General features: G+C 36.9%; 1 protein-coding gene across 4 annotated transcripts in view; it reads right to left on the reverse strand.

The window, feature by feature from the left end:
• Positions 1–7,749: 7,749 nt before the first annotated feature.
• DCAF17 (DDB1 and CUL4 associated factor 17) overlaps positions 7,750–21,394 on the reverse strand; it is a 46,598-nt gene continuing 32,953 nt past the window's right edge. For all 4 annotated transcript variants that reach the window (XM_074399484.1, XM_003921881.4, XM_074399485.1 and 1 more), the window contains 6 exons: positions 20,443–20,585; positions 15,279–15,388; positions 12,310–12,400; positions 11,299–11,382; positions 9,077–9,232; positions 7,750–8,297 (listed from right to left, as the gene is read on the reverse strand). In XM_074399484.1, coding sequence (XP_074255585.1) covers positions 8,157–8,297; positions 9,077–9,232; positions 11,299–11,382; positions 12,310–12,400; positions 15,279–15,388; positions 20,443–20,585 — 725 coding nt within the window. In that variant the 3' untranslated portion in view covers positions 7,750–8,156. The remainder of the gene's footprint in view (positions 8,298–9,076; positions 9,233–11,298; positions 11,383–12,309; positions 12,401–15,278; positions 15,389–20,442; positions 20,586–21,394) is intronic.

Here is a 21,394-nt window from a genome sequence, read left to right on the forward strand (position 1 = left end):
TATCTGGGTTTGGACAATAAATTAAATGATCACTCCAGAGGGGCAGAGGCACTCAAAACTTTCTACAGAAATTGAAACAGGAAACTACTGTATCTTGCATCCAGCTGGTAGGACAGACCAAGACAAACTCTGGGAATGAGACATTTGGGATGTTCTATTAGGTGTGGCAGTGAGGCCGAAGGACCTTTTCAAGTCCACACTGGATTCAGCACATCTTCAACCACATGTTGTGTAATAGCTGAGGTTTTAGACGAGGTAGGGGTTGGGAATTCCTTTAATTCTCACTGGCTTTACTCTTTAAAGAGAGGGAGAGAGATTAGAGATAGGAAAATTAAGTATTATAATGGCTTTTAAAGTGTAATTCTTTTAACATGCTTTAACTAGTCTTGTTGCTCTAACAGATTAAAAACTTGAAAAGTTGTGCCTTTGGAGCCTGTGCTTTTCAAAAACACAAGTGGTGTTTAGAATAGGATTTGAAAATAGTTGTCTACTTGAGCACATACCCTTGTAGGAGAAAATAAAAAATACTCAGTTGAGCCATAAGACACTTATTGTTACAGAGCATTTGCTGGTAAATATTCTACAGCAAAAATAAATAAATAAACAAACAAATTGCTAAATTATTGGTAAATAATTTTCTTTTGAAAATTTCACTTAAGAGGTCAATTTACGGATGCACATTACCTGGGCAGTTAGAGTATCCTGAGTATGAATTTCACTTTCACTGACTGTATCTTTATGAACTTAGTTAACTAAATTTAGAAGTTTCATTACGTCCATGGTGATCCAAGGTTTCAAAGTACATAGAACTAAAATAGGTTCAAGGCATTAACTAGGTCAAAGCAGGTATAAACTAGCTTTAGACAATTTAGATACACTACGTTAGATATGAAGTACTTTTGATATAATTTTATTCAGTATATGATCTTTCTGAACTATATATGATCCTTCTGAACTGAGATAAGACTGGGAAGGGCTGGCAGCATGCCCAGAGCTTCTCCAAGGTTGTAAGCCTTGGGAAGAAAAGAATTTGAGTCTGTTAATATTTGTGCCTTTGGCCGGGTGTGGTGGCTCACACCTGTAATCTCAGCACACTGGGAGACTGAAGTGGGACAAATGCTTGAGCTCAGGAGTCTGAGAACAGCCTGGGCAAGAGACCCTGACTCTCTCCCTGTCTCTCTTTCTATTTATTTATTTATAAATATATAAATAAATTTCTTTTAAACTGCAGAAGATTTTGGCTCGGCACTTGTAATCACAGCACTTTGGGAGGCCAAGGTGGGTGGATCACTTGAGGTCAGGAGTTTGAGACTAGCCTGGCCAACATGGTGAAACCCCATCTCTACCAGAAATACAAAAATTAGCTGGGCATGATGGCGTACACTGGCACGAGAATCTCTTGAACCCAGGAGGCAGAGGATGGAGTGAGCTGAGATTACACCAATGCACTCCAGCCTGGGCAACAAAGCAAGACTGTCTCAAAATAAATAAATAAATAAAATAGAAATAAAAAGTGCAGAAGATTTCACTATGTCATCAAAAAGACATACACATAACAAATAAACATATGAAAATGTGCTTACCATCATTAGTCAAAGCGGAAATGTAAATTTAAACCACACTGAGATGCTATTATTAGAATGTCTGAAAATTTTTTTTTAATCCTGAATCCTGAGATCATAAAAAATAATTTCATACACACACACACACACACACACACACACACACACACACACAAAATTAAAAAGACTGGCCATACCAAGTGGTGGCAAAGATATGGAGCAACTCAAACTCTCATATACTGATAATGTGAATAGAAAGTGGTACAGACATTTTGGAAAACCAGTTTGGAAACTTCTTAAAAAGTTAAGCATACACCTAACATAAGCCAGTCATTCCCTCCTCAGTATTTATTCCACATAAAGTGTATGTCCATACAAAGAATTATACTGCATAGCTTCATTTGTAGTAGCCCAAACTGGAAACAACTGAAATGTCCATTAAAAGTCAACAATATAAACAAACTGTAGTCATATCCATACAATGGAGATTACTCCACAATAAAAAGAAATGAACTATTGATACATGTACATATGATTCTCCAAATAACTGTACTGAAAGCAGCCAGAAAATAAAAATACTGTTTTGTTTCATTTCTATAAAATTCTAGAAAATGCAAACTAATCTAAAGTTACAGAAACAAATCCGAGGTTGTCTTGGGAAGTGAGAACAGGACAGGAGCAGGGGATCACAAAGGAGCAGGACAAAGAAAATTTAAAAAAGGAGCAGGAGAAAACTTTTTTGGGTAATGGGTATGTCCAATATCTTGATTGTGGTGACGGTTTTATGGCAAAACTTATCAAATTGTTAACTTTAAATCTGTACAGTTTACTTTGGGAGGCCCAGGCAGATCAGCTGAGGTTAGGAGTTCAAGACCAGCCTGGCTAACATGGTAAAATACCATCTCTACTAAAAATATAAAATAAGCTAGGTATGGTGGCACCTATACTCCCAGCTACTCTGGAGGCTGAGGTGGGAGAATCGCTTGAACCTGAGAGGTGGTGGTTGCAGTAAGCTGAGATCGTGCTACTGCACTCCAGTCTGGGCAACAGAGCGAGACTCTGTCTCAAAAAAAAAAAAAAAAAAAAAAAAAAAGTGCAGTTTACTGTATGTCAATTATACTTCAGTAAGTCTATAAAGAAAATTTAAAGATCTCTGATAATTCTAAGTAAAATTTGATTTTATTTGCTGACATCTTTTTATAAGATTTGCCACCTTTGCAAAGTTGGTTATTCTGAGAAAAAAAGTGTAGCCAAAATTATTTATGAAACTCAAATTCAATATTGCCACTAATAAGGAATAACTCCAGTATCCATGAAAACAAAGAGTTACAGGAGAGTATCAGAAAAATCTTACAGGCTTTTGCTGATCTCAATCCTCCCTTTCCTTGCTATTGTCTGTTAATCTCAGTGGGTTCTACCTGAGAGCCTACTGTCCTGAGCATGGTGTTTTTAATGTGCCCATCTAGGAGGCTGAGAGTCCCCCTCCTTTCCACCTTCACCCTTATACATGACTCAGGTGATAATGAGGAAAGAAATGGAACCTGCAAACTTCAGCACAAATTCTAAGACACTTGAACTGAGAGTCAAAAAGAGTATAAATAAATAAATACTTCTGAAATTTTGAGCAGCTCTAAAATTTAAATATACTAATTTGCTATCACAACATATGCAGCCTAGAATACTACAGTAAGAAAAGGATACGGCTTGTTTAATATGCTTCCATATTAGAGAAAAAAAATTCACCTGATTTCACCTGTTAGCATGTTTATGATAACATGAACTCACAACCTTTAAGGAAAAAAGTTGCCTTTCTGCTTTTATTACAATCATTGCTGTGACCTCTTCTCCAGTGCCATTCTGTCCAGCTCCAGGAGTCATGTGAAACAGTGGAACACGTGCTCTTAGAACCCAGGTTTGTTCCCAACTATAATCTCCATGAAAGGAGTTAAGGTTCTTTGATGAGCAATTTATCCCATGTCTGAGAAAGAATAACTCAAGTAGCCAGGTGTGGTGGCTCGCACCTGTAATCCCAGCACTTTGGAAGGCTGAGGTGGGTGGATCATGAGGTCAGGAGATCAAGACCATCCTGGCCAACATGGTGAAACCCTGTCTCTACTAAAAAAAATACAAAAATAATTGGGCGTGGTGGCACGTGCCTGTAGTCCTAGCTACTTGGGAAGCTGAGGCAGGAGAATTACTTGAGCCCGGAAGGTAGAGGCTGCAGTGAGCCAAGATTGCGCCACTGTACTCCAGCCTGGGTGACAGAGTAAGACTCTGTCAAAAAAAAAAAAAAAGAACCCAAGCTGAGTTTTGGGGTATCTTAACCACTATCACAAAGAATGTTTTCAGCAGTTCCTGGGGAAGGAAGGAAGGTCAAGCTGACAAGAGAGTTGCTAAGCACAAGTAGAAGCAATCTGAGTATCAGCTAGAAATGATTACATACCCACCATAAATGCTAAGATAAAGAAGACCAACAACCATAAATGAAGGAGAATGTGTGGAGCAAGTGGAAGACTCCTACATTGTTGCAGGTATGTAAAATTGTACAATCCTTTGGGAAAAAGGTCTGGGCAAACTAAATATACACCTACCCAAGGACCAAAAAAAAAAATCCATCCCTAAATACTTACCCAAGAGAAATAAAGACACATGTTTACAAAAAACTTCTCTAAGAATGTTCCGAGCAGCTTTATTCGTTAACAGTTAAAAGCAGAAAGAGCCCAGTGCCCATCAACAGAAAGATAAAAAAAAAACCAAAACTGTGACATATTAATACAAAAGAGTACTCAGCAATAAAAAGAAATGAACCACTGACACATGCAGCAACATGAATAAATCTCAAAAACATTATGTAAGTGAAAGAAGCATTACACCTTGTATGATTTTACTTATATGAAGTTTTAAAACAAGTAAATTTAACCTTTGATATAGAATAATAAGAACAGCAGTTATTACCTGAGGGGTGGGGAAAGGACAGACTGGGAGAGAGATTTAGGAAACTTTCTGAAGATGACTGCAATGTTCTAAATTTTGGAAAGGGTTTGGGTTACGCAGGTGTATACGTTTGCAAACACTCAGTAAATTTATACTTAAGATCTGTGCATTTTATTGCAGGTAAATCTTAAATCAAAAAAATTTAAAAACTAAATAAATACTAAACTCTACTTAATGATATGCAGCTGAGGTATTAGGGGGACATACATATGCAACCACAATTTATTTTGAAATGCGTCAAAAAGTATGCTGGATAGGTAAACAATAAAACAAGTAGTGTAAGATACAGAATCCCAGGTGGTCTTTCAGTATTTACTATAAAATTCCCCAGGTGGTCTTTCAGTATTTACTATAAAATTCTTTCAACTTTACTGTATGTTTGAAAATTTTCATAATAAAATGAGGGGAAAAAGACTTCAGTAGGTCTCATCTTTCTATTATATGTCCTTTGCTTGATATAAATTATTCTTTCTGCAAGATGCAGATTTGACAGCAACACAGGGACCAGAAATTAGCTCCCTGGGATTCTAAATGATGGCTAATATAGGTAAACATGGTAAGAAGATGAAAATGTTTTTTAAATTAATAAGGAAGCCAAATAATAGCAAGACTAATAGGTGTTATTATCACCACAAAGGGAAAGAACCATTCAAGGACTGCTAACCACTGAAGATTACATTGTCTGTCAATTTGTGTGTGACTTGTATTTTACCCAAACTTTGTTCAAAATTTAGACATTGAATCATCAGTAAAAAACACTTATGAAGCACTTTTCCATGTACCCAGTATTATAGTTGTCTATATGCTATATATAGGATAAATTAACATGCACTGCCTTTTGAAAGCTTTGGAGGAAATTTGGCGTTGAACAAATGTGGATGTGTTTCCCACCTCTGCACTTATTAGTTGTGGGACCCTGGACCAATTAACTTCTATAAACCTCGCTTTCCTCATTTGTACAAAGGGGAGAGATAATGGCAGTTCATACTTCATGTGGTTATTCTGAATATTAAATGAGATGATCCATTTTACTTATACCATATTACAGTAATTAGCAGATAGAGAGCCCTCAATAAATGTATTGTTAAAAAAAAAGAACTGTAAGACACAAAACATAATTGGTGGAAGAATGTGAAGTGCCTTAATTTGTCTAAATAGAACAGTATCTCCTCACTAGGTAGCACAAATATGATGTGATAGGATTTGTTTTGTTTTCTTCCAGAGTTGTCATAAACATTGTAAAACATTAAAGAACAACAAGCTTGCTGCATTGACGCTGTAAGAGTACAGAAACTTATATCAAGGAGTGCAATGCAGAATGCACCACTTTTCAGCTGAATGTCTGTACTTGCTGATAGAAGCTATCCTGGGCTTGCATTAAATACTCAGAATTGTTACCCATAATGTTTTGTACCTGTTACTAGTATCTGTTAAGTAGGTGGGCATGTAGCTAGAGTCTCGAATAAAAGTTAGGTAAAGAGGGGGTTTAGGTAGAGCAGGAAAATATTAACTAATGTCTGGCAGGTGGCAGAATGAGCAGCTATGCGACACTCCGGTGAGCTGGGAAGCATGCTTGTCTCTCGCTATGTGTGGTATCCAACTTTTCCACATTCTGTGCTATCTTCTGTATCTTTCGGCATCTTTTTACTACCTGTATGTTGTTAACCATCATGCAGCCTACACTCCCACATACTGTTACAATTGGCTGAAACTAAGTAGTCGCAGCTTCTCCTTTTAATTGGGGCACAGGTCTCCTGTTACACTGCCCACAACTCCTTACTGTCTTTCACACAAGGTTTATTTCCTGCCTGGCCTGGATGACATTTGGACACTGGTCTAGTTAGATTTAGGCAGAGGTGACATATTGAGGGTTTCTTAGTGTTAAGTTCTACCTAGACCAGAAGTATTCTACCCTCTACTCCCAGCAAAAAAAACAGCTAGGAATCTCAGATATTTTTCAAATACCTTTCAGAGTAGATGAGTTCCTTACTATCATTTCATTAAAAGGAAGGTGATGACTTAAACGAGAAGGAGAAACTCAATAATCACCTAAAAGAAAACTCTGACATAACTGAAGTCTAAAGACATCTTGTTCTGAAACACTCTTGGAAAGGGAGAATGAACGTTCTGCTGTTACATAGCATTGAATCTGCTTTGAAACTCACACAACATTGGTTTCTTTCTTTCCTTTAGTACTTTCACTGTCCTCTTACTGGTCTTGTTTATCAAGACGTAAGTTTACTGAGTGGGACTATTTAGATAGAGCTAGTATCAAATTGAAAGTCTGGGGCAATATCTAGCACCAGGGCAGAACTAGGAAGAATTCACATCATTCTTAACATGGCATCAAGCCAAAACTGAAGAAAAAAGTGGAAATATTTCAATATAAATCATCCAATCTAAAAATTCCACATTTTAAACTTGAATCAGCAATGACTTTTACTGCTGTTTCCTTCCCTTCTTTTATTGCTTGTTATTCTTTTGAGGCTGAATCAGATGAAGTGCAGAACATGCAAACTGGAAGCAACTGAATTTCTCAAACAGAAAACACAAAGAAACATTTTCTCCCTTTACTTGGGTTGCCTTGATTTAACATTCTAATGAATAATCATTAAAATTCAAAGATCGTATTTAGATCTTTCCTAACAAGGAAGAAAAAATGCTTGTTTCATAAGTAAGCCCAAAATTTTCTCTGGTTAATCTGACAACTCCCAAGCTAGTAAGAGCTCCTCCTGGGACTTTATCTACGCTTCTACAGCATACAGAACTAGTGCAGACAAGGGTACCTTTATCTTACTGTGTTAAGTATGAAAATATTGCCTAACCAAGATCAGAAAACTCACTAGATGAATAGAATGGTGAGATGAGACCATCCTTAGATACAGTGAGCTAAACAGGATACATATCAGAAAAAAAAATTCACTTCAGGTTTGCTTGGAATCTTTCATATTAGTCTATACAGAAACACAAGTATTCAATGGGAACATCAAACCAGGAGAACAAAATCTAGGAAGAAAAGATAATTTAGGAAATAAAACCAATTCCTGATATTATATACAAATACAAAACATATATAAATACATATATAAGATTAAAAAAAAACTGATGACACATTTTTGGCTCAAAATAATGTTTTCACATAACACATATCATTTCTCATCCTTAAGCAAAGTTTCGTATAGAGGATGTAAGATTTCTTTCTGCATGCTTATTTCTGTCTCTCCCTGTCTTTTCTAGCCTTAGCAATCAAAATTCCATACCATCCTTTAAGAACCATGTTAAACACCTCCCCAACAATGATTTGCTCCTCAACAATTGGAATTAACCTGTCCTTTTTTTATATTTGCATTACTACCTAACTCAAAGCTGCAAAACACTAAACTTCTTGGAATAGTATTCTAAAAAAACCTTAACATAAAATGAAGTCCTCACCACCTTTTATAGCAAGAGCTTAAAAAAGAAGTCATAGTCATCTAAAGTCAACACAAGACTTTTTTGGAAAATACTGGTGAATGTGCCATGCAGATAATAAAAAGGATTGGACACAGTTGCCGGGGTGTTTGGCTAAAAGTCTCTTAGGTTACAATTATCTCACTCTTTTTAACAACTTCTGTTTACGGTTTCTTCTTCTTCCCCAGTGTCACATACCATCTGGTAAACATAGCAGCTGAAGACTCTGTTGGGTTTCTGCTCTATGTGTAGCACCAAGTCTCTGTCAAAGTAGACTTCATGACTATATGTCTGTAACAAAAACACAATCATACGCACTCTCCTTTTCACATAGCCGTATTCACTACTGTGTTACTAAAATGTCATGTACCTATGCTAGGGATCTTCAAACATAACACAGAAGAAAATAGTTGCTAGAAAGAGATTCATTTTTCATTATTTGTTGACATGCAGATTAGTAACAAAAAAGGCATTCTACAAAATATAGAGAATAAAAAGAACTCTGAACTCAGGAGTCTAAATACCCAGATTTTATTGCCAAGGCTGCTACTATCTATCTCACTGTGTGGTCATGGATGAGTTGCCAAACTTCCCAGGTTCTCCACTGATTAAACAAGACCTGGATAAAATGATGTTTATTGTTCTTTATAACTTTGACATTCTAATAATAGTTGAAATATCACATATACAAGAGTACCTGGACTCCTACATGCTTAGATATGGTCTCTATTAAGCAATTGTGGGGATTTATTACAGTATTCTCTTATTTTACAACATTTTTCCAAACTTATAATTGAAAGAAAAGCAAAGACTAGGGTAAGGAAAGGGATAACATGTCTCAGGAAAACATACGAAGTTTTAAGTCTACTGGTAAGGAGGCATCCCCTAGTTCCCAGGGGAGGAAGGATTAAGAAGTACTCATGTTGTCCTAGGTATAGGACAATAACCTCTTTCATGTGGTCATTGGCATAGGTGAGTCTGGACTGACATGAACACAGTAACATTTGTTCTAATAAATGGCACCTATAAAGAAAACGCTTACAACTTCACATTCCATGAACTCTACTTACCACATCCCATGACTCCACCAGTGGAATGCTTTTAAGTAAAGTTCCATATTCATTACAGTGGAAATCCAGGTGAGCTTTTCCTTCTGCATCTATTTGAGTAACAGCTACCACAGAAAGCAAATCTAACTCATCTTCATAGTCCACAATTTTGAAAGTCTTGGGGAGAGATGGATAAAATAGGAAAAGAGGCAAATTCCAGTTACTCAAGCAGGCTTATTTCTGCATTTATAGTTTAAGTATTCTATTACACAAATATGGGAGAAGAATGAATGAAAGGGAAGAATAACAGGTAGAAATTTATCTCTGTTTACATGCCTAGTAAAACATCAGTTCCAAGATTTTCAAGAGTTAAGCAGTATCCTACAGATTTTAAGAAACAAAACCAAGCCTACGTAGATCTGAGCCAAAGTATAAATGAAATTCTCTACAGTGACAGCAAATCAGAGCTTCTCTAAATTTAAAAGAGTATTCGACTGTTGTCTCTGACAAGTGTGTTTGCTGATTCCTGGACAGGACTAAACACATGGGACTCAGTTCTGAAATCTGAAGACTGCTCACTGAGCTCTGAAAGTTCTCACCCCAGAAAAACACAGTCATTTCTAGAAGGATGGATAACCCATCACACGCTACTTATGACTTTTTACCACCTTTTCAAAAAAATCCTTTTTGGTTTTGGCCGGGCGTGGTGGCTCACGCCTATAATCCCAGCAATTTGGGAGGCCAAGATGGGTGCATCACCTGAGATCAGGAGTTTAAGACCAGCCTGACCAACATGGTGAAACCCCGTCTTAAAAAAAAAAAAGAAAAAAAAAAAAAACCCTTTTTGGTTTTTTAAATAAAGCAAAAACGGCTGCTTATACTTGAAGGAGAATATTAGGAAATGAAATCCAACCCACAGAACAGGATTGGGACAAGAGAGTTAGCTATGGTAAAGAGAGAAAAATCCCAGCACTCCATCTCAAGGAAGAAAACCCAAGACTTCAGAAACCTTGCAGGGAAAGCAGATCAGAGCCCAACTATCCAGGAATGGACCACAGGGAGGTACCTCTTGGCTGAATGCCTGATATTAACGTTAAGACAGGTGTAGCATGTTTCTCTCTATCACTATGCACTAATTCTTCACCTATGTTTGGTCAAACTGCTCTTCAATCCATTGACATTTTCTGCCTTTACCACCTTAAGACATAAAAATTTATATGGATTTATTAGCTGGGATTTTTGAAATTTACTTTTGCTTTATTTCCTTTTTGCCTTCACCTTACCATGGTCAAACTTCAAAGGGTGACTTCTTGCCTTGGTGCCAGTGATTTTATAGATTTTAGTCATAATTTCTTCAAACTTTTTCTTTACTGGCTAAAAGATTTTGTTTTTTAGTCTCATGATACAAGACATCTCTCTTTTTGCTACTACCTTTCCCCCCTTAATGACTTATGCTACCTTTTGGAAAGTTTAGTACATCTTTCTGGAATATAGTTTTATATGCAGAGAATGTAGTTTTCTTTGTTGTTCTCAATAGGTTTGTATAGTCCAAAATAATAATTTTTGTGCCTTTTTTTTTGAGAACAGCTACATACTGGGCCACCTCTAGCCTATTTTAAAAGAAGTTCAAAAACTGTCCTTTGAAGGCCACTCTAATGTTTCTATGATCACACAAATAATATAGTTAGATAGGCTAAATAAATTTAGAATTCATGCAATGGTTCAAATATTTAAAGCATGATCACTGTCAGTTGATTTCATAAATACTTCCAATGCCTCTTTAAAGGAAGGGGATAAAAATGTATTAGTTTAGTGACTGGTAAAGCCAAGTTGAAGATAACAGTTGAACTGATTTATCATGCCCTCATGTCCTCTTCCTCTGGCCCATGGACATTAACAAACGTATTCAAGTCTAGCTAGTTAAAAAAAGTCAAAAACCATAAAGTCATCAGGATGTAACTCAAGAATTTTCCATGAAGAGATTTCCCTAGAAAATATACATATCAACAAAACAAAACAAAAGTTAATAGTGTTTTCAAATTATTTTGGTCCTATGAACTTTTCTGCAAATAAAACGTTATGAATAATTACAATATGAAAGGAGAGAATGGTTGGGTTGCACTGGTTTAAATAGCATGCACAACCCTACCCAACCTCTATCCCAGGGCATGGGAAGTATTAATATGAAATTCACAATGCAAGGACACACTGGTTTGGTTTGTCATCTCTGGCCAAAGCAATACCTCTTGTTCTGGGTCATCATCCAGAAGGTTAAAACTTTTTTTTACCACCCGTCCAGAAGCTGTAACAGTGAGTACATTTTCATTCTATCATATGGAGAGAAATAAAAAGATATTACAAGTTTCATTACATGCGGTTAAAGGCAAAATTGCATTAACAAATTTGGTAAAACTTACCAACTCTTTTCGCACATCCACAATTCTTTCCTCAACTGAGAAAATTCTGAATCAGATTTCTGATCCTCCATTTAATTAAAAAAAAAATACACCCCCTGACCCCACACATGTACACACGCATATGCCACCATGCCTGGCTAATTTTCTATTTTTTTTTTTTTTGTAGAGACAGGGTTTCATCACATCACCCAGCCTGGTCTCGAAGTCCTGGACTCAAGCAAACTGCCTACTTTGGCCTCCCAGAGTGCTGGGATTATAGGTGTGACGCACCATGCCTGGCCCAAAAATACTTTATTAAAGTTTTTAATGGCTAAAACACCAGAAAGGGCAACAAAATCAATTATTTATAAGATTAGAGAATAGCTGCTTCATTCACCTGACTTTTGCCTTAGTATACAGGACAGCAAATAAAAAGTGGATCTGTTTTTAGAAATTTTCCTCCCCATAATTTTCTTTGTGGTCTTAATTTATACACTAAATGAAAGAGTACCATGTGGAGTTAAAGTATGGTATGTGATTTTTAAAGATTTATATATACCCCAATTAAATTTAACTTTGCACAAGTAATTAGACCCAAAGGTTGACAATTCATCAATAAAAAAGAGAAATTAAGAAAGTAAACAGAAACCAGCAAAAGATAAACTGAATATAGTCAACTTTCTTCAAATCTCAAAAGTACCTGGGGCTAAAACTGGCTACTCATGTAGACAAAATGCACAAACTTTTATAGGGCTGTGCTGTTTTTCCAGCTACACTCAAAGGCAAATATATTAGCATATTATATTCTTATGTAGAAAGACAATGATATACAAAGGATTTTAAAGTACTCTTACTTACTTTATTGTTCTCCCTGTTGGCCAAAATGACAAAATCTTCAGAGATCTGATGCTGAGAACTATTATTTTCTATTTCAGTTAGCTTCAAAACTCTGAGAAGGAAAAAGAATTTTGAGAACCTAAGATTTCAAAACACTAACAAGGTGCCAAAGTTTAAATACTGAAATAAAACTCAACAAATAAAAATTATAGTACAACACTGAGGTGGTTCTCTTGATTAGTCTGCAATACTAATATGTAATCACTAAACGTCCATGAACTCCTTCAAAGTCAGAGAGGCTGTTAAACAGAAAAATGTGGGAACTGTGACAACAGGTGCTATTGAAGTAGGCAATGAATCAGCTTGCTCAGGCCTAAGCTATTTTCCAAACTGGCTTAATGAAAGTTACTCTTAAGAACCTTGTCTCTGCTATGCTGTAACAGGTCTCTAACATTTCAGCTCTAAGAATTATAGCAGATATTTGCATTTTTATTTCTGAAGTAGAATGAGCTATCTATGAGCAACACTTAGGGTTAACTATAAAGAAATTCAATCAGCAACGAAATCTATACCTAAATCAAAACTAAGAGTTTTCATGATAGAGTAATATTTAAACACAACTGAAAATACTGTTTTTTCTTAGGATTGATTATATTTAAAGATTTGGGCTTTCTGAATGCAAATGGCCCCATGGATCAAACCTATTAAGCAAGAGAAAATAAAATAATTTGCTCACCACCCACAGAAATCTGTTCACATCATTAACAAGCTTCAAAAGCACAATGTTTTACAAGCTCAAAGTCTCAAATACAGAAAAAAAGAACAGCAGAGAGAAGCAGCTACATGGCCAGAGAGTGCTGGAGGCCTCAAAACTTCTGAAGACAAAGAGATCAAATAAAAATTTAAATTACTCAGTTTTCTTAATTAGTGCCAATATTTTTAAATGCTTATCTTTTAAAACCTTGCAAAAGGCCATACACTCTTTGTGGGCCTTATTTTCTTAAGTTCAAATTAATATGGGTGGTAACAAACATTAAAAGTAAGGCTTTCTGAAGCAGAACCACAGCTTAAGATGTGTAAAAATTAATAATCTTATTTTATTAAATCCTTTCATCTTCCTTATATTAATAATAGACCCAGAGAGGTAGACTGATTACCAGGAAGCATAAAAATTAAAGAAGGCAGACACTTCCCTTCTTTATTTTTAATTTTTTTAGTGACAGGGTCTTACTCCATTGCCCAGGCTGGAGTACAGTGCTACAATCACAGCTCACCGCAGCCTTGAACTCCTGGGCTGAGCTGATCCTCCTGTTGAAGCCTCCTAAGGAGCTAGGACCCTCAGATGATTGCCCACCCTCATGCCTAGCTATTTTTTATTTTTATTTTTTGTAGAGACAAGTTCTCACTATGTTGCTTCGGCTGTCTCAAACTCCTAGTTTCAGGGGATCCTCCTGCCTTGGCCTACCAGAGTGCAGGATTACAGGCCTAAACTAACATGTCCAGCCACTTCTCTTCTTATTCAATAAATACTTACTGGGCATCTACTCTGTGCCAAGGACTACGCTTAGTGCTGGGGTTATAGGCTCTTTCCCTGTCATCATAGAGTCTATGATACCAAAATAAGGTATTTAAGCAGACAATCGCAAAATAATTAAGTTGCTCTAAGTGCTACAAAGGAAGATGACACAGTGGGTGCAATGAAAATATGATGGGCAAGCAAATCTAACTAACAAGGGGCATTAGGGAAGGTCTGTGGAAAAGTGACATTGAAGCTGGGCCATAAAATATGAGTAGAAATTAGGCAGGAGAACAGGTAGGGGAAACAGACTCCAAACAGAGGGAACAGGCCCTCAGTTTTCTGAAAAGGCAGCATGACCAGAGTAAAGTGAGTTGGAGGAGGGTCTTTTGGACCATGCTAACTGTGTTGGTTTTTATCCTAAGAGCAATGAAAAGCCATAAAAAAGGTAAAGCACCAGAATTCACTTGCATATTTTTTGTATTTCTTCATGTTCTTAAAATCATGCTAGCTGCTAAGAAAAAAACAGTGCAAGAGTGGATCCTGGAGCCCTGGAGTGGGCTATTACTGTAGCCTAGGCTAGTGATGACAGTGACCTGACCAAGATGATGACAGTGGCCAAGGGCAGAAATAGGCAGATTTAAGAAATGATTCGTAGCTAAATAAACTGGATTGAGAGGATATACGGTGTGTATGTATGAGAGAAAGAGAATGCATGTAAGTATTTAAATGTATGCATACTGATGAAAGACAAATTGGTAAGAAGGTATCAAGAATGATTCAAGATTTCTGGAATGAGTTGAAATGAGCGGTTTGGGCTAGTATATACATTTTGGAGTTCTCATGTATACCTGATCTTGAAGCCAGGGGAATAAATAGAATCATGCAGAACGGAAATACTGAGTGAGAAAAGAAGAGGGCCTAAGATCCGACTGAGGACATTCAACAATTAAAGGCTGGGTAGAGAAGCGTACGAAAGCATACTGAAAAAGACAGATAAAAGAGGAAAATATTCCGGACTGTGGTGTCAGGAATGTCAAATGAAAAGTGTTTAAGGGAAGGAGAGGACAGCTTGTGGGAGATGTGTGTGCCCTGAAAGCAATAAAAATAAAACGAGGTTTACTTCAAGTAATCCACTACCTTTGCTGTGTCAAGGCTGCCTTTCAGAACAATCTTATTTCTTATTAATCCTAGAGAATTAATTAAGACCTGATGAGAAAGGGTCAGTGTGTAATTTCCTTAAACTTGCATATCATCCGTCAAGTAACTTATTCAAATCTAATACTTACAAACAGTATTGTTGAGGCTGAAAGAATAAAGTCAGGTTTTCTATATGCTGGTCTCTGAGGAAGCACCCAACAACAAGCTAATTATTTCCATTAATTGGCTCACTAGTTTGCTGGCAAAAATAAAGATGCCAATAAATGCTACCAAAAGTTGCTCTTAACTTTCAAGTGCTAATGAGATTACTCACTTGACTTGATTTGGACCAACATGTATTATTCTACCAGAAGCATCAGGATGGAAATAGATCCAGTCAGATTCTAGAGAACAACAATCCATTTCTTGGATCCCATTTTTTGCCTGAAGTTGGAAAAAAATATTGAAGACAAAGATTAAGGGAAAAATCAAATAATTAAAAAAATCTAACCCAAGTGATACATCAATAAGTCAAAGGTACAGGGAAGAAAAAATATTAACCAGTTAAAGTGGAATATATCTGAGGGCCAAATGAGGACATGCAAATTTGAGAAATTCTGAATATTTAAATTCAGAAATGTAATGGATTTGCTCTGTAACATACCCTATACGTCACACACAGTAGTAATAACACAAGAGATACCATATCTCAAGCACCTACTTTGTGTCAAGAACTGCATTCAATGCTTTATAGTCATTGTTTGTTTGATCTTAGCAACACTCAAAGGAAGTACTGAAAACTGATACACAAAGAGAATAAATCATTTGCGCAATGTTTTTTTCATGTGTGTGTTTTTAAGTGGAGTCTTACTATGTTGCCCAGGCTGGTATCAAACTCCTGGCCTCAAGTGATCCTCTCACCTTGGCCTCTCAAACTGCTGTGTGAGCCACTGCACCTGGCCTTGTTCTATATTTCAAACTTATTAAACAGCAGTTCTGACTTCAAAACCCATGGACTTTCTATTATATAACTCTGCCATAATCATGCATATGCATTTCTCCACAATGTCTTCCTCTCTTCCTATCCCCAACTATCTTTCAATCAGAAGAGCAGATAACAAAAAAATGAACATGTAAACAAACCTAAAGTCTCAGACATGGGTCATAAAATTTTAGATAAGTCAAATGTTGCTCTAATAGCTAAGGAAATGATCTAATACTGCTTAGCTTTTAAGGCAAGAAGAGATTTCACTATAGTATATTTAGATATTAAAATATAGAAAAAAACCGTATGTTATCACATGTGTACACAAATGTTTTACCTTATATCCAACAGCACTGGGAATGAATGCCAATTTGGATATATTAACTTCACTGGCTTTATAGAAGCCATTTAATTTAATTTCTCTAATGTAAAATGAAATGATGCCACATTTCCTACTAGATATTTATGAGTTCTGTAATACTAAAGCTTTTAAATTCCATTAGCATATATTGATAGGCTACTATGTTCTAGGTATTGGAATAGGCATTCAGACCTCACATAAATTAAACATAATCTTTGTCATCAAGAAGCTAATAGTCTGGGGGGAGGCAGAAACATAAACAAAAAATAATAAGGCAGTGGCTCTATAAGTGATTGAGCCATGCACCAGATTATTAATTATCAAGCACTCAACCCAAGTGAGCAGAATTTTGGGAGTTAAAAAAAGGTTGAAATGAGCCTTAGGGATAAGCAGAAAATAGCTACAAATAGGAGACAGTAACATAAAAAATACGTAAGTGTTAATAGGCCAAGGGCAGTGGCTCATGCCTGTAATCTCAGCAGTTTAGGAAGCTGAGGCAGGCAGATCACTTGAGGTCAGGAGTTTGAAACCAGCCTGGCAAACAAGGTGAAACCCCATCTCTACTAAAAGTGCAAAAATTAGTCGGCATGGTGGCATGCGCCTGTAATCCCAGCTATTCAGGAGGCTGAGGCAGGAGAATTGCTTGAACCCAGGAGGCAGAGGTTGCAGTGAGCCAAGATTGTGCCACTGCACTCCAGCCTGGGTGACACAGCGAAACCCTGTCTCAAAACAAAACAAACAAAACAAAATTATAGAAGTGAATCCATATAGTATGTACATAAACATGAGTAGCAGGTACAATTTAAATTGAAAAGTACAATATCCAGCCATGAGACAAGAGAGATAGGCAGAGCTATATTTTAAGTGCTTTGTATGCTATATTTTTATTTTTTATTATTTGAGACAGGGTCTCACTCTGTTGCACAGGTTAGAGTGCAGTGGTGTGATCTCGGCTCACTGCAGCCTTGACCTCCTGAGCTCAATCAATTCTCTCACCTCAGCCTCCCAAGTAGCTTGGACCACAGGTGCACACTACCACACCTGGCTAATATTTGTATTTTTTGTGGAGATAGGGTTTCACCATGTTGCCCAGGCTGGTCTTGAACTTCTGGGTTCAGTGATCTGCCTGCCTAGGCCTCTCAAAGTGTTGGGATTACAGGGGTGAGCCACTGTACCTGGTCTCATGATTTTTAAATTTTTGGAATGTAATATATTTTATGTATCAAATTTATGAATTTCAATTTTTCGAGAATTTCTACAAGAATTCTAATTATATCTAATAATGGCATTAGTATATTTTACATAAAAGAAAATTAAAGGAAATAAATGTTGATTGTAACCACTGAAATTACTGTCCATGATGGTATTAGCTCCAGATGCTTGTTTCATACAAAATATGTATATACTATACACATCTTTTTTTAGATTGTTCTCATTACTGTAATATCTAATTAAAACATGCAAAACAAAGATCTTTGAAATACTAGCAGCTTATTACTAGCTTCTATTGTTTTTATTATTTGCTCAAATGTTAGCGATTTGAAAGCTCAGTTTAATAGAGTAAGCTATGAAACACTTTCTGAAATCTTAAGTTTGGCTGCTTATATGTTTTTTAGGTATCTTCGGATTAACAGGTAGGGAGTTAATAGGTATATGAGTCATTAAGGCAATGTCACAGTAATAAAACTGTTCACTAAAAGGACTAAAAACTTCCCCTGGATTTGGCAGTTACTTAAGAGTATGCTGAAATACAGATTTGGATGTTATAATCGGTTATTATAGAAGGAGAGTATGTGACAAGCATGCTTGATATACACATCGAAAGCCATTATCTAGATATAAAGTCATTCCTTGGAAACCACAGGGGATGGCTTCCAGGACCCCTCACAAATACCAAAACCCACGGATGCTCAAGTACCTTATATAAAATGGTTCAGTACTTGTATACAATCTATGTACATCATCCCATATACCATCTTTTTTTCCCTGAATATTTCCAATCCATAGTTGGTTGAATCCACAGATGTGGAACCCATGGGTATAGAGGGCCGGCTATATGTGTGTGTGTGTGTGTGTGTTTGTGTATGAAATAATAGGTATTATCAGTTCTTATAAAAAAGGGTATGTATTAAATGTCCAGAATGTGAACTGTGCAGGAATTCACTAGATATAAAGTTAAGTGAAAAAGAGATGTGACAGGTCCTGGTGGCTGAATGATGTCCACTGGCTGGGAGGTGGCCAATCAAACCAAGACTCGTCACAGTGGAAAACAGCCCTTAGAGAGTCTTTTATAAAAGAGAGTGTCACTGGGCTGGGCCAAATAGGAGCTGCCATGTGGTAAGTATTTGGAAAGATATAAGGGAACAATGCTCCTACAAAAGAAAACGGGAAGACACTACATGTCCCCTGATGGCCATGAAATCAAGGGAGGTGGATAAATGGACCCAACACTATGCTGACTTGCAACATGGTAAAAGGTGATCTGCAACATGGTGAAAGATGATCTGTGACTCTAAAGCCACTGGAACCAACAGTGACTGATTAAGCAAGATCTGGAGACATGAGTGTAGCATAAGCTGAATCTGCCTCAAAAAACCCCACAGATTCTTCTGATATATCAAGAGGGAGGATCACTTGAGGCCAGGAGTTCAAGACCAGCCTGCGAAACACAGTGAGACCCCCATCTCTATAAAAAATAAAAAGCTAGCCAGGCATGGTGGTGCGGTCTTGTAGTCCCAGATACTCAGGAGTCTGAGGTGGGAGGATCACTTGAGCACAGGAGGTTGAGGCTGCAGTGAGTTCTGATTGTGCCACTGCACTCCAGGCTGGGCAACAGAGTGGAACTCTGTTTCTAAATAAATAAATATAAAATGGAAGTAGTGTTTGTTACACTGACACATCTATATGAAATGAGAAAAAATATCAACAAGGAAAGCTTGAATGATTTTTCTGTAATGCTCAGGTGTCTGAGACAGGAGGATCACTTGAACCCAGGAGACTGAGGCTACAGTGAGCTATGACTGTGCCACTGAATTGAACTCCAGACTGGATGACAGAGTGAGATCCTGTCTCAAAAAACAAACTAACCAACAGAAAATATAATCAGCAATACAAAACAAAAATGGAAACCCCTCCCCCAACTCACTTTTTGTACTTACCACAATCACTGTACTTAATACACTTCAACTTGTTTTTCTACATGTTTGCTTTGAGAGTATAACTTGAGGGAAGAGACTGTGTCCTTAGTCATGTCTGGCACATGGTAGGCCCTCAATAAATGTTTATTAAATGACAAATCAATGCCTAAGCCATTTTAAAAAAGAAAACTGAATTCAAACAGTAGAAATTTCCATTGTTTTACTATGTACCATTTCTACCTATTCTGCCTTAAAAATTCAAAGTGCGCCAGGCGCGGTGGCTCAAGCCTGTAATCCCAGCACTTTGGGAGGCCGAGGCGGGTGGATCACGAGGTCGAGAGATCGAGACCATCCTGGTCAACATGGTGAAACCCCGTCTCTACTAAAAAATTAGCTGGGCATGGTGGCACATGCCTGTAATCCCAGCTACTCAGGAGGCTGAGGCAGGAGAATTGCCTGAGCCCAGGAGGCGGAGGTTGCGGTGAGCTGAGATCGCGCCATTGCACTCCAGCCTGGGTAACAAGAGCGAAACTCCGTCTCAAAAAAAAAAAAAAAAAAAAAAAAAAAATTCAAAGTGCTTCAAGTTACATACACTGTGACCACCAAAGTTCCATCTGGTTCTGCTCTGGAAGGCAAAGAGAAACAAACCATGGAGAAGCAGAACCAACAACACATTCCACCAGCAATTTCAGAAGCAACGTGAATACATTCCATCAGTGATTCTCACTGTGGAGAGGTTTTACCTGAGATCCCTTGCTGGGAGACCGGTGAGATAAAAAAAATATATAAAATTCTTGGTGCCGTAAGAATCTTCAAATGTTAATGTTTTAAAATTATAGGTCAAACACACAAATGTTTGCTATATTGTCTGCATTCTTCTGTATTATAAATTGTTCACAAATTATTAAAACAAATGCAGAAAAAAGTAATTCTGAGGAATGTGGGCCTATTCAAGAGGCAGAAAATAAAGAATGCGATACAAATTTGCTATTAAAAAGTCTGATCACTCATTTACCAGGGAATTGTCTTTTAGGGCACAAATATGGAAAACTCCTTTCTGTTTCTTCTTATTAGGTGTGATGATGTAGTGCCAAGGATGGCCTCCAATCTGAAAAGCATTCTCCAGGGATGACACCTCAAAGAGCAGTGGCGGTGTGTCTGTAGAGACAGGAAAAGGAATTCATTAGTGGCACTATCCTGGGGCCTCTGGACTATTCATTAACTGAATTCAACCTTTCTTTGCATGCAACATCTATTAATTTCTACTAATGAAAAATTACAATGTTCAAGAAAATAAGTACAATCAGGTAAGGAGTTTATTGTGAGAAAAGAAAAAGCTAGTCAGAACTAAAATTAGGCTGAATCAACTTCCCAGGCATTTGTTTTTAGGGCAGGTATATGTGGGCTGCATGTGAGCAGAGATTAAAACTGTGTTAAAGGTGTTTATGATGGTAAGGAATGACAAAGTACATTTAATAAAAGTAGCTGCCATTTACTGAACATCTACTGTGGAAAAGACTCTGGGTTAGATACTATTTCCAACTCTCATAATAATCCAACAAGATAATTAGGTCTAATAATTCCTTCAAATGTGAGAAAGAGATCTTCCACATCCTGGACTAATAGGCATTAGTACATCTAATATATATCTATCTAATATACATCTAATATACATCTATACATCAGATATACATGTATCTTGCTTAAGATTTCTAGTACAGAGACAGTATTAGTCACAATGAATGCAACCACTTAGGATAGGGTCTGTCACAATGAAAGCTTTATTACAGGATAGTCACTACTACTGCTATTACCATCAGATAAGTTAACTTTAAGGTAGTTCAGATATATCCAGTCTGTTTCTTTTCAAGACTGACCCTGTAAAGTAAATTTCTGTTGGTGCTTTTTAGTCTTCTTCTTTGATCACAACTTTAAGTAGAGCATAACAGATCTATTCTTAGATATAT

The sequence above is a fragment of the Saimiri boliviensis genome, chromosome 5 (genome assembly GCF_048565385.1).
Source record: "Saimiri boliviensis isolate mSaiBol1 chromosome 5, mSaiBol1.pri, whole genome shotgun sequence".
Taxonomy (NCBI): domain Eukaryota; kingdom Metazoa; phylum Chordata; class Mammalia; order Primates; family Cebidae; genus Saimiri; species Saimiri boliviensis.